The sequence below is a fragment of the Lepisosteus oculatus genome, chromosome 4 (assembly GCF_040954835.1).
Source record: "Lepisosteus oculatus isolate fLepOcu1 chromosome 4, fLepOcu1.hap2, whole genome shotgun sequence".
Lineage (NCBI taxonomy): Eukaryota > Metazoa > Chordata > Actinopteri > Semionotiformes > Lepisosteidae > Lepisosteus > Lepisosteus oculatus.
The window spans coordinates 56401623-56413939 of NC_090699.1; the positions used below are offsets into that span (position 1 = coordinate 56401623).

General features: G+C 38.6%; 1 protein-coding gene across 2 annotated transcripts; it reads right to left on the minus strand.

The window, feature by feature from the left end:
* Positions 1-1170: 1170 nt before the first annotated feature.
* On the minus strand, positions 1171-6322 carry rpp14 (ribonuclease P/MRP 14 subunit). Of its 2 annotated transcripts, none has more exons than XM_006630947.3 (6): positions 6219-6322; positions 5542-5644; positions 4541-4625; positions 3932-4008; positions 3592-3670; positions 1171-1436 (listed from the first exon to the last, which is right to left on the minus strand). In XM_006630947.3, the coding sequence occupies exons 2-6, from the start codon at positions 5634-5636 to the stop codon at positions 1380-1382; spliced, it is 393 nt and encodes a 130-aa protein (XP_006631010.1). In that variant the 5' UTR covers positions 5637-5644; positions 6219-6322; the 3' UTR covers positions 1171-1379. The 2 variants fall into 2 exon arrangements, with proteins under 2 accessions (XP_006631010.1, XP_015203469.1); XM_015347983.2 differs by having other exon boundaries at positions 6174-6256.
* Positions 6323-12317: the final 5995 nt, after the last annotated feature.

Genomic DNA, 12317 nt, shown 5'->3' on the forward strand with positions numbered 1-12317 from the left:
TCACATCCACAAAGCCATGTTAAAGAGTTTATTTTCATGTACATTGGATAGAAATGAGCAAACATTTTTTATGGCTTTTTGTCTTTTTTAAAAATGCGGTCAGCTGAGGAATACGTGCCTGAAGTACTGTACTTCCTAGGACATTTTGGGACAGAGATGCTTTTTATTCAGGTGCTGGCAGGACATTTACTCATGTCCTTGTCTTATTATACAAGATTCCTAGCATTAAGAGGGAGAGGGGAAAAGCCAAGAGCTTCTGTCAGGATTGTGTCAATGAAGGTGTTTCAGCAATGCAGCAGGTGGAAACCACAAGGTATGTAACATTTGAGCAAGGTAGCTAACCTGCCTAACTGCAGTCATGGAGATCAATCCTCTTATTCTCCAGTCCCACAAACCCAAGAAATCCTGTTTGCCAGTTTATTCTTTGTGAGACCAGAAACCTCCAGTAACAGTTAATGTTGAGAGAAACCACCAAAAAAATATAAATTACAAAATTTTCAGGGAAGTGTTATTTATATCCACCAATTAAAGGGCACTCTGAGCTAGTCATTTTTAAGGAACTGTATTTTCCTCTTTCTAATAAGTAAAACAACCTTATCATCATAACTACTTATTTTTAAAAACTGATTCCATATTTAGCTTCCAGCAATGGCAGAACTCAAAAAAGTCAGTGACTCAACCAAAGCCTCCCAAAACATGTTTTTCTTTTATGTAAGCACTGCCAGCTTATGGACTATACATGTTCATGCAGACAGCTAACCTTTCTTTCAGCACAGAACAATAAAACATTCTGTCCTCAGTTACTTATTATCCGACTGTGGGCTCTGAAATGCGACCTCTGGCACCCTGACCAGGACTTCCCCTTCCATGACCACTTTGCCTTTTACCGAGCAGGAAACGGAAATCCAGGCAAAGGACTTCTTGAGCCTTTTCACCTCGGCCTCTGCTAAAACCTCTTCTCCGACGTACAAAGGCGCGGGAAAGCGAATTTCCTGAGAAAGGAATATACACCCGCTGCCAGGCATCTTAGTCCCCAAAACTGCTGATATAAGCCCATTAATCAGAACTCCATGGACAACCGGCCTTTGAAAAGGAGTGTTTTTAGCGAAGTCAACATCCAGGTGGAGGGGGTTGATGTCTCCTGTTAACTCGGCAAACAGAGCCACATCCCTAGTAGTGAATGCCTTTGTAAGTGTGGCTTGTGATCCAACATGGATCAATCTGGGATGGACAGAAGTCTGCAGAGGATCCTTCGTTCCCATGGTCACAGTGGGGCCAACAGCAAGGGCGACATGCTTAAAGTGTCTGGACAAGATGCTTCCCCTCCAAACAAAGGTCATTTTGATGTATTCCCGTTTATCTCAAGCGGCAAGAGCACTTCAGTCCAGTTCGAAATCTCTGCTGTTTCCAGACAAAGCTAACAGGAGTGGCGACACCTGCAAAATTGAGATTCAAGGTTAACGCTTTTTCTAGAGAATCCAGAAATGGATTCATAACATTCAAATTTCTTGCAAATATTTTGTCTGTACAGAGATATGAATACGCACAATAACTGGTAGCTAACTTTAAGAGGATGAAATAAGTAGCATGTGCTGATTTGATTTTGTCTGTGACAAAAGCAACTCTAAAGTAAAATATTCAAGTGTTCAGTTGTGAGAAAAAGTTTGTGGTTATATGGTTATATGAATTATATGGATTTCTGCATGAATGGCTCCTAAAATGTGATGTGATCTTGATCCATGTCATAATTATAAATAAAGACAGTCTTATTTATCAAACAACACACGCATTATAACATTGCTATATCTTTATTGAATAAATGCTTTAAACAATCAAGGTCATTGATGCAAAAAGTATGTGAACCCTCATATTTAGTAACTAGTGAAACCTTCTTTATTGGCAATAACCTCAACCAAACCCTTTCTGTAGCTGCTGATCAGACCTGCACAGCGGTTAGGAGGTATTTGGCCCATTCCTCTATACAAAACTGTTTCAGTTCATGTATATTTTTGGGATGTCTTGATTGAATGGCCTGCTTCAGATCATGCCACAGCATTTCAATGGGATTGAGGTCAGGACTCTGACTTGGCCATTCTAAAATATGGAATTACTTTTGTTTGAGCCACTCTGTTATTGATTTACTCCTGTATTTTGGGTCATTGTCATGTTGCATGTTTTTAGATCAGAGAACCCCTGACATTCTGCTATAGAATTTCCTTAAACAACTTGAAATTCATTGGTCCCTCAATGATTGCAAGCCGTCCAGGCCCTGAGGCAGCAAAGCAGCCCCACACCATAATTCTCCCTCCTCCGCGCTTCACAATGTTTTGTTTTCTCCATACATAACGCTGTGTATATTTACCAAAACGTTCAACTTTTGTCTCATCTGTCCACAGAACACTGTTCCAGTAGTGCTGTGTAACATACAGGTGGTCTTTAGCAAACTGAGAAGGGCAGCAAAATATTTTTTGGAGAGCAGTTTCCTCCGTGGTACCCTCCAATGAACACCACTCTTGTTCAGTGTTTTTCTTATGGTAGACTCATGAACACGGACGTTAACAAGTGCAAGAGATGCCTGCAGATCCTTAGCTGTCACCCTAATTTGTCATCTGTCAGGGGATTGTACGGCATGCCCTTGCACTGATCTTTGTAGGACGCCCACTCCTAGGGAGAGTAGCAACTGTACTGAATTTCTTCCATTTGTAAGATATCTGCCTGACTGTGGACTGATGGAGGCCCGAGTCTTTAGAAATCCTTTTGTAACCCTTTCCAGTCTTATGAGCTTCAGCAGCTCTTCTTCAGAGGTCCTCTGAAATCTCTTTTGATCGGGCAATTTTGCACTTCAACAGAATTCTACTGGGAAGAGCAGTTAACCAAAATTGTGTGATTTTTTTATATGGCAGGGCTGGTTGTTTGTTAAACAAGGCTGTCTTTATTTATTACTATGACTTAGATGAAGATCAGATCACATTTTAGGAGCCCTTCATGCAGAAATCCAGTTAATTCCAAAAGGTTCACAAACCTTTTCTCACATATGTATATCTTATTACATACACAGCCCTTTGTGTATTTTTCTGTTGAGTCATTCATCACAAGGCAATACTACAAACCTATTGCTGCCATCTGTTGTTCATTTTTTGCTCTGCAGTCTATGAAGAACAAGGCAAAATTTCGGTGGTGTAAATTAGGCCTAAGTGAAATATGTTTTTAATGTTTATAATTCCCATGTGTGCTGACATTAGTGTGCTGTATTTAATGTATGTAATGTAGTATGTATTTAATGTACAATCAGACTGTAAGACACACAAAAGGCAAATAAGCTGTATGAACTGAGGCTATTATTATGTAGATAAATCTGTCAATAGAGTGTGCTCACACTTTGTAAGAAAATAAAGTTAAAATAATTCAAATATGATTACTGGAAAGCAGACAAAATACTCATTCCCTTTGTTTTTTTCCCACAAAATATAAAATAGTCCACAAAATATAAAGAACTTTGCAAAACACTGAGCATTTACATGGTGTAACTTTAAAAGATGGGGAATATTGTACATTCAAAAACAAATTGGCTATTTCAACTAATTAACTCACCTGAATAATCCTAAAGGCACATGGTTCATTTTGATAGGATCCTAGTAATGTCAGAGCACTCCACAGTTTCACAAGGCCACTGGAAGAAAAATATTTGCATAGTGACTCAGAGGAAGGGCTGTGGACAAACACCATTGTCGATCCTGTACATTTTAAAATACATTTAAAAAAAATAAATCATAAATCATACATATAAATAAATTGTATAACCAAACAATAATATAAAAATCTTGAATACACTTCTAATTGTTTTGAACTATAGGACATTTGACTCGTTGACTATTTTTACTATGCTTGCTTCCACATTTTTCATTTTTACAGACAAGCAATATTACTTTACCTGCTCAACACTCGTATTATCGCTTTCAGCGTGTTCTCCTCAAATTTTAGAACATCGAAAGGAAAGGCGGCTCCAATCTACAAAACATCTGTGTTATTTGTGTCTATTTCTGGAGTTGCCCATTAAAACAAAACTGCAACACACGTTAAACATATCAAGCAAAGCTAACACCTTTCTCTTTATTTCACAATACACTTCCCTTAATGAAACGCTGATAAACATAACTGTGCAACAGATATTTGCACTCCCCTTTCCTTTCTGAAGCACCTACTTTCTGGTATTTATGGTCATGTTCCCATGCAAAATGCTGCTTGAAAATCAAATACAAAACACACAAGGATTGATAGTAGCAAAGACACTATATTCATCTATTATTTCTTATAGAACAGAGGATACGCGTTTCTTCTAAAATATGGCCTAAAAGCTGTATGAACTGTACTGTATTATTCTGTAGATCCATTTGTCAACAGAGTTAACAAATTATTAACAAAATAAATTTGTCAATTTGGGTAAAAGTCCATTTAAATATTTCCAAACTGGGTCTGTATATCAAGATGGAGTCTAGCTCTGTATATCTGGTACATCAAACTTATATTTGCATTTACATACCTCTCCATACAGGTCTCTGAGGGCTGAAATGATCAGCTGCTTGAACTGGGCCTCACTGAGTCTTTTGTCACTGTCTTGGAATACTCTGTAAAAACAAGGCCAGAGTTTTCCACCAACAGAGAAGGAAACAAAATTCTGCCCTGTCTGCATCTAGAGAAAAGTCGCTTAGATATTTGGCAATGCATTTCTCACACCTGCAAAATCACAGCCGAATTCTCATGAGAGCTTGATTTAAAAAAAAGAGGGATGATTTAAAAAAAATGTATTTATAGCAATTTGTTTTCTAACCACTTGATCCAATTCAGGGTCATGGGGCAGCTGGAGCCTATCCCAGCAAGCAACGAAAGTGAGGCAGGATACAGCCTGGGCCAGACGCCAGTCCATTGCAAGGCAGAGACAAACGCCTACACTCAGACCAAGGCCAACATTCCTAGAAGTCAAATAACCTACCCATTAATCCTCCTATGGACTTTGGGAAGAAACCAAAGCACCCAGCCAAAACCCACACAAACTCAGGGAGGACATACAAACTCTATGCAGATAGCACCCCAGGTCTGGAATTAAACTCATGGCCCCAGTGATGCAAGACACCAATACTAATCACTGATCCACCAAATCTCCCTAGATATTTCTATACATCTTTATAATAAATTTGAACACATTCATATTGATGTGTAGGATGTTAGAAAAATAATCTTCAGTTTTAAAATCAAACAACAACACCGTACATCAGTTGAGCAATACTGGTCAGAGTTGAACAATGATTTCCAGAACACGTCTGTGAACATTTTAGTGTAAAACCTAGCTATGGTGTAAATTACGATACAATTAAAAAAATATATTAAAGACATTGAAACAGCCTGGAAACAACACTCGTTGCTATTATCAGATTAACTGCAGTACATTTAATGAGGTGCCAGGTGAGCGTTCATGCGTGATCAAACAATTTGTAGGAGACACCAAGAAATGCTCGTGAAAACAAAACATGCCGGCACACTCACAGGGAGATCCTCAGATAATGGTACACTGATGCATTCTTCAAAACAAGCCTTTCATAACTTGCAGGTTCCTCCTCCTGTTTCCCAGAGCGTCTCATGCTATTTCCTTAACAAAGAGAAAAATCCCGTAATCACACAGCAGAAAATAATGTTCTGCACAGATTGCACGGCCCTGCAATTCCACTGTGTTTGTTAACTTTAGAGGAGCAACATAACGTATTGCTTTGGGTTTAAGTGAGAAACTTTGTAACCATGCAATAACAAAAAATAAAATTACAATACAGCAACAATGTGTGGTATGATCAACTCACACAGTTGTTTCCTAACAATGTTAATTTAGTCAACCCCGTTATATTCTGTAGCGAGAAAGTAGTTTCTAAAAGCTGCTTTATTTTTGCACCCTTAATTCACGATTTCGCGAATGTTATAGGAAAAAAGACTAAAAGAAATGCTGTCAGTATTTCGCAAATATATCATTCTATTAATAATAATAATAATAATATCTGCGAGATTTTCTGTGAGAAGACATTATTACTTAAGACAGCATTTGCTTTTGATTCAGTGTTGCAAGGCAGAAGCTAAGAAAAAGGCTCCTAATGATACAGAGCAAAGTAAACAGATTTGTAGTACTCAACATGTCAGAGACTGGTGTTGGTTTGATTAAAAATTCTTCACATTACCTGACACCTTAACTCAGATTAAACTCCGCACTGTAACCACGTTTCAAGTCGTACTTCCTGTTCTACAGCCTTTGCAGTCCGACCTAGCTCTGTGCTCGTATACAGTTCTGTACCTAATGTCCTCAAAAGGTCCATATGACGTCCTAATATAAATCAAATCTCAGTCCACGTCTCCAGTAGTAAATAAATAAAATTATCTTTACTTTCTACATCACGGAATTTAATACACGGAAAAGCATTACGATTCGTTATTTCGGCTAAATTGTTTGGTCACTTGTGAAGGATTGGTCATTTAGACATCATCATAATAATAATAATAATAATAATAATAATAATAATAATAATAATAATAATAATAATAATTGCTTACACTTATATAGCGCTTTTCTGGACACTCCACTCAAAGCGCTTTACAGGTAATGGGAACTCCCCTCCACCACCACCAATGTGCAGCATCCACCTACATAATAACATAATAATTCTGCTCCCAAATTTCGTACACGGCTTTACTCCACCTTAATATTTATTCTTAATATTTAAACTAAAGTTTCTACAACATACAAAAATACTGTCTTTCAGAAAACATTTTAGTTACACTACTAAAAGTGGAGGCAATTCATTGTATCCACCAGTTAACTGATATTAAAATGAAAGTGGGTGGCGCAGTGGTTAGCTTAACTGTCTTGCAGTGCTCTGGCCCTGGGTTCAATTCCTGGGGAGCTACTGTATCTATGTGGAGTTTGTGTGATTTCCCATGTGGGTTTCATCTAAGTTCTCCAGTTTCTTCCCCCAGTCTACAGACATACTGGTGGTAGGTGAATTGGCTTCTGGGATAATTAGCCCTGGTGTGTCTGCATTTGTACTGCCTTGTGATGGACTGGTGTCTCATCCCTGCCTTGTGCCCATTGACCCTAAATTGGAAGAAGTGGTTAGAAAATGGATGCACAACGAAATTAAGCATGTCACATCTTGAACAACAGTTTCTATTCTCGTCATGAGGAGCTTATTACTAATCATAATACTATTTACATACACATTTCTACAGTAATTACAATAAAATATTAAAAATGAGAATTGTTTCTATATTTTAGCACAATGAAAACTCCATAAAATATACCAATAAACACAATATGGTAATTGTGTGCAGTACAATAAATACCTACTATGGATAATTTTCAATACTTGCTTGAGACTTATATACAATTATAATACCTAAAGAAAAAAAATCTTGAGGACTAAGTTAATTTTCAAGGTACACTATATAGTATCTCAAACTCCATTCCTGCAAGGCCCAGTGCCTTCTGATTTTTGTTCTGATCATGTTCTCTGTTACATTTATTTATTTAATTAATTATTCAATGTAACATTTCTAACATGTTTCTAGGTGATTTCTACGCAACAGAACCTTTAATGAAGTGAACGTCTGGCTCTTGCCTAGTCAACTAAAAGACCTTTTGAAAAATCCTATATATTGTCAAAGCTATAGGAAGTGGCTATTGAGGAGTCATAAGAATTAAAGACAAGGATCGACACCTGAGGTGTTCTCTGACTTGTAATGGGTCTGGTTTACCTTGGTTCATTAAATTCTTGGCAAATAATTAAGAGTCATCAACAGTCTGGGAACAAAGACAGAGAGAGGGTAAAAAGAGAACAGGGAGGAGATGAGGCAGACTGCAAAACACAAGGAGAGAGAAAAAGGAGTGCCAGGCTACAGGTTCTGGTTTGGATCAACCAATGAAGACAAGATTCTAGATAAATATTTGAACCTTGTTAAGAGAGTTTGCCATTCTGTTATTCTCAGGGAACTTTTATTTCTTGTATATAAAATCCCTAGATTAAAAACAATCTCACCTGGTCAAAGGATGCATTTAGGGAGATGCATCCCATTCACTTTGTAGCATCTGGATTTATAGAGGGAGAGATTTAACTGTAGGTCTTTAAATCTTTAATTAAGAAGGCAGGCTTAGTTCTTCACAGTTGACCTGTGAGGGCATTATTTAGGATTGGTGCATACTTTGTGAAAGTAATCTGGGTTTTTTTTTCCAAGACATGAAATGTCTTGTTTATAAATAGAGTAATTTGAATGTTTTATGTTGTGCATTTAGTTTATGTTGTTATTTTTTAATAAATATTAGTTTATTCCAATTTGTGCCTGAGTTGACTGAGCTGTGTCAGAGAACAAAGATCTCAAATGCCTCTTACTATACCAACCTGTTGTGTATATTCTTGGTATAATCTTTACAATTAGTCTATTATTCTTGATTATCCCACCCAGTATTGTTTGTTATTCTCTATTTTCTTAACCCAATATTTGTTAATTATCTAATTAAGAAAAGACTTAGGGGAATTGGCTGACTACTCAGGTTGGAACAAAAACCAAAAGACATCCTGTCCAAAACATCAAGTCAACAATCCGAACATCAGCAGGTATCTGCAGGATTGTTCCAGTTTGCTTCAGTGCAGCACAGAGTGTAGGCCAATAGTTGTAAACCAACCCTGGTTAATGGAGAGCTGGAATCTAGCAGGTCTTTTGGGTCACCCTCACATTTCTGAAGACTGAACACGTGCATTCTGATCTATTTAGGGGGTTAACTGGTTCAGTGAAATCAGGATAAGAAAGCTGTGGTCCAAATGACCGCTCAAAAACCGAATTGAATAGCTCACCCTCTCCAGTGTTTGAGATACTCCAGGTGTTTAGGAATTGGGGGGGCAATGAGTGACCCATCAGACCTGCTGGACTGTGATTCTCAAGGACCCGGGTTGGCCATCCCTTGGTACAGACAAATGTCAAAGATCTCAGAAAGGGGGCAGAGGGCTGGGGGAAAACACTGTTCTGCCAAGATGTTCTCTGCAGGAAGAGCCCAGATGCACTGAACAAATGCAATACATCCTTTTCAGACAGGAAGGCTTATTAAGCTTTTCTGGGCTCCAGTGACTGGTGTTTTAGAAAAGATGACAGAATAGACAGTGGTACAGTAAACAAAAGAAACAGATGAAGGTGCAAAACTGTTTGATTTGCATTATGATATCCTTACTTGGTTTTGACTTGGTCCTACCAATTGTGCATTTTTTCACAACCATACAGCTTTGTGCAGAGAATTCAGAGCACAATAAAACACTTTGTAGCTCATATAGGGTTTTATGTCATGGCTGCAGGAGGATTAAAAGCAGTGCTCTGGACTACAAAAAACGATACTGTTAGTCCCTGCTTAGAGAATATACTGAGTGAACTAATTAAAAATATATTCTGTATTTGAATGTTGAGGGTCAGGTTTTTGCTTAATTGTGCTTCACAGTCTGTATTGCATTCAGAGGAATAGTGATTTCATTTACCTGTGGTCCTGGATGCAGCATTATTTAAACAGAGGTAAAATAGAATGCTCTAAAAGTTTAGCTATATACAGTATAGTTAAGCTTATACACATGGGTAAAATATGTATTACACTTAACCATCTTCATTTCATAGTATTCATATTTGAACTCCTAAATCTGTAGTTCTTTTGAATGTATTTTTATTTAACACATGAAAATTAACATGGATATCTGTCTGTGCTCTGAAATTAAAGCCAGACCTGGTTAGGCAGTCTGTCAGACTGAGACTCTCCAACTGTTAGGTATGACCTCTGTACCTGGCCTGAGATGAGCAGAGACATAGACGTTTCACAGGAAATGAGCAGGCATGCATTTTCTGTTAGTACACGCTGAGAAATATGTTGCAAATTTTGGATTTTTAGCAGTGGAAGAGACAAATTCACTTAATTACGCTAAAGCAATTTTCTTGCAGTTACAGTATGTCAACCACCTCCCAGACCTCCACTGTCCTTAAATCAAGAACACTTCTGTTACACTATAGTACTGAATACATTTAAAAATGTACATCATTAAATAGTTTCCCCCAGTTTGCTGCCTTATCTTAAATGAAAGAAAACACAGAGATTCAACACTTCAGCTCAAGGGCTACAAACAACACTTTATAAATGCATAACAATCTATTAAAACTCTAGTATGCAGTAATAAATAATTTATATATGAGAACGGTCAGACATTTGTTACCAACTAAACATTAGTAGTTGTTAGTTCATACCAGGCTAATAAACAAGCTGTTAATGCTATCAACTATTACAAGAAACAAAGACTTTAAAATAGTTCAAGTAGGTAGCTGCGTCAGCATGCGCAGATTGCAAAGGAACAAGTAAAGGTTTATTCCATGCTGAAAACAGAAGAAAAGAAACACAATGCTTCAACTGTGGAGCCTTCGGGTGTGAGAAAGGCAGGAAAGTCAGCAGGTAATAAAGCATGGGAGAACAAAAGCCGGGAATGGAGAGGAGGAGGGAGGAGAGCAGCAGAGTGGGCACTCAGGTGGTGCGAAGTCGAGAGAGGTGAAGAGGTGTGAAGTCAAAACCCTCAAATGAACAGAGAGGATTTGAAGGAAACGAGTCAGTTGTTGAGAGAAGGGGGAAGGTGTGATAGTTTCAGGATAATTTTGGTTTCGGATGTCTTTCTGCAATAGTTGAGAAACCCTTCTTTGAGAACGCAGACAGAGAGATCAGTGTGATCATGACCACTGGAGGTGAAATGAGAAACTATGGGCTTGGAGAGATCTTTGATTCTCCAGCCCTGACATGTTCTCTGAAGAGGTCTCCCAGTCTCCTTCCCGTTTCCCCAATGTAGATAGTTGGACATTTTCTGCAAGAGGTGCAGTAAATAAGGTTGCTGGAGATACAATATGTCATCTGAGTGATCCGGAATTATCCAGAGGGGCCTTGAATGAGGGTGGTATTGGATACATATTTGTAGGTGGTGCAGCGAGTTCTGTTGCAGGGGAAAGTGCCTGGTGTACAGTGCCGGATTTCCCATGAGGCACTGTAGGCACAGTGCCCAGGGCCTACGAAATTCTTAGGGCCAACAAAGGAGGGAAACACTAGTGACTAATGAAAAGCAAGCTGAAACAACATGCTTGCGATGGACTCTAGGTCCTCCAAATCAATAATCATACGCTATCTAGCGGCTGTTCTAGAAACTAGAAGTATAGAAGTGATGGTCGCTCGACTCGCTCCATCAATCACGTGGTTTAGCATTAGAATACTGTAGCGCCCGCACCGGTCGCTTTAGCGGCTGTCTCTGTCTGTCAAGGTCCGACAGACGGAAGTAAATAAACGTGTTGTTCCCGCGCATCAGGGGTGTGCGAGCTTCACTCTGTGCTCCAAGCACTTGTCCGAAAACAAGCGATTTTGACTACAATATGGTTGACTCCCATTCCATATTGTACAGAAGATGCACAACCCATTCTGAGCAGGGTAAAAAAAAAACTGAACAACAGACTGAAGGAAACTTATTGACAACCTCCTTTTGGGATTAGAGATACACCTACTGTATAGTGGCATGTACATCAGCATGCTTCAGCCAACAGCCAGAATGTCTTATCATAGTGAACTGTTTCTGATTTTCCATTGTATGTCTACAAAAAAAGCTGCTTGATTGACACAAACGTCAGAAAGGGGAAAAACCTTTTACTGAACATGTGTGTTACATGGACCCGGGGACTTTTCTATGGAACTGTCAACCATATGATACTTACAGATTATTTCCTTAAAACTGCAAACTGCAGTCTATGATTTTATTAGGGCACCTTCTAGATCACACACAAACATCATAACATACTATTGCACACTATATGAAAGTGCCTTTCGATTCCACAAAATAACCATTCTCCGAGAACGACCAAGACCAAATGTAGATCACCACACCTCCTCACCCTTTTATTCAAAAACTGCTCTGAATAAAGCACTGCCTACAATTACTTCACCTCTGTATGTTTTATCTCATAGCGAGTGTGCTTCTTCATTATTTCATCATTACATACAGTATAATACAGTATGTAATATGACATGTCACATGTTCCATGCATTTTAATATAAGTTATGAGTGGGATCCCCCAAGTGCACAATTGGCACCGCATTGCTGGGGTAGTTTGGGCATCAGTCTGCCGAGGTTTTCTTAGCCTTTAGGGAAACAAGCTTGCAGGTGCCTGTTACTTATCAGGTGTGAGAAGAACATACCTGCAGGTCCTCCTTCTCTCTGTGCAGTGCAGGAGACTGT

Bases quoted from the DNA above. Each gene is read 5' to 3' on its own strand.
- rpp14 (XM_006630947.3), bottom strand. From the start codon at position 5,636: ATGAGACGCTCTGGGAAACAGGAGGAGGAACCTGCAAGTTATGAAAGG. The intron at 4,626-5,541 runs GTGAGTGTGCCG...TTGTTTTTACAG, and splicing joins CATTATCTGAGGATCTCCCT to AGTATTCCAAGACAGTGACA. The intron at 1,437-3,591 runs GTGAGTTAATTA...TCAATTTTGCAG, and splicing joins GTGCCTTTAGGATTATTCAG to GTGTCGCCACTCCTGTTAGC.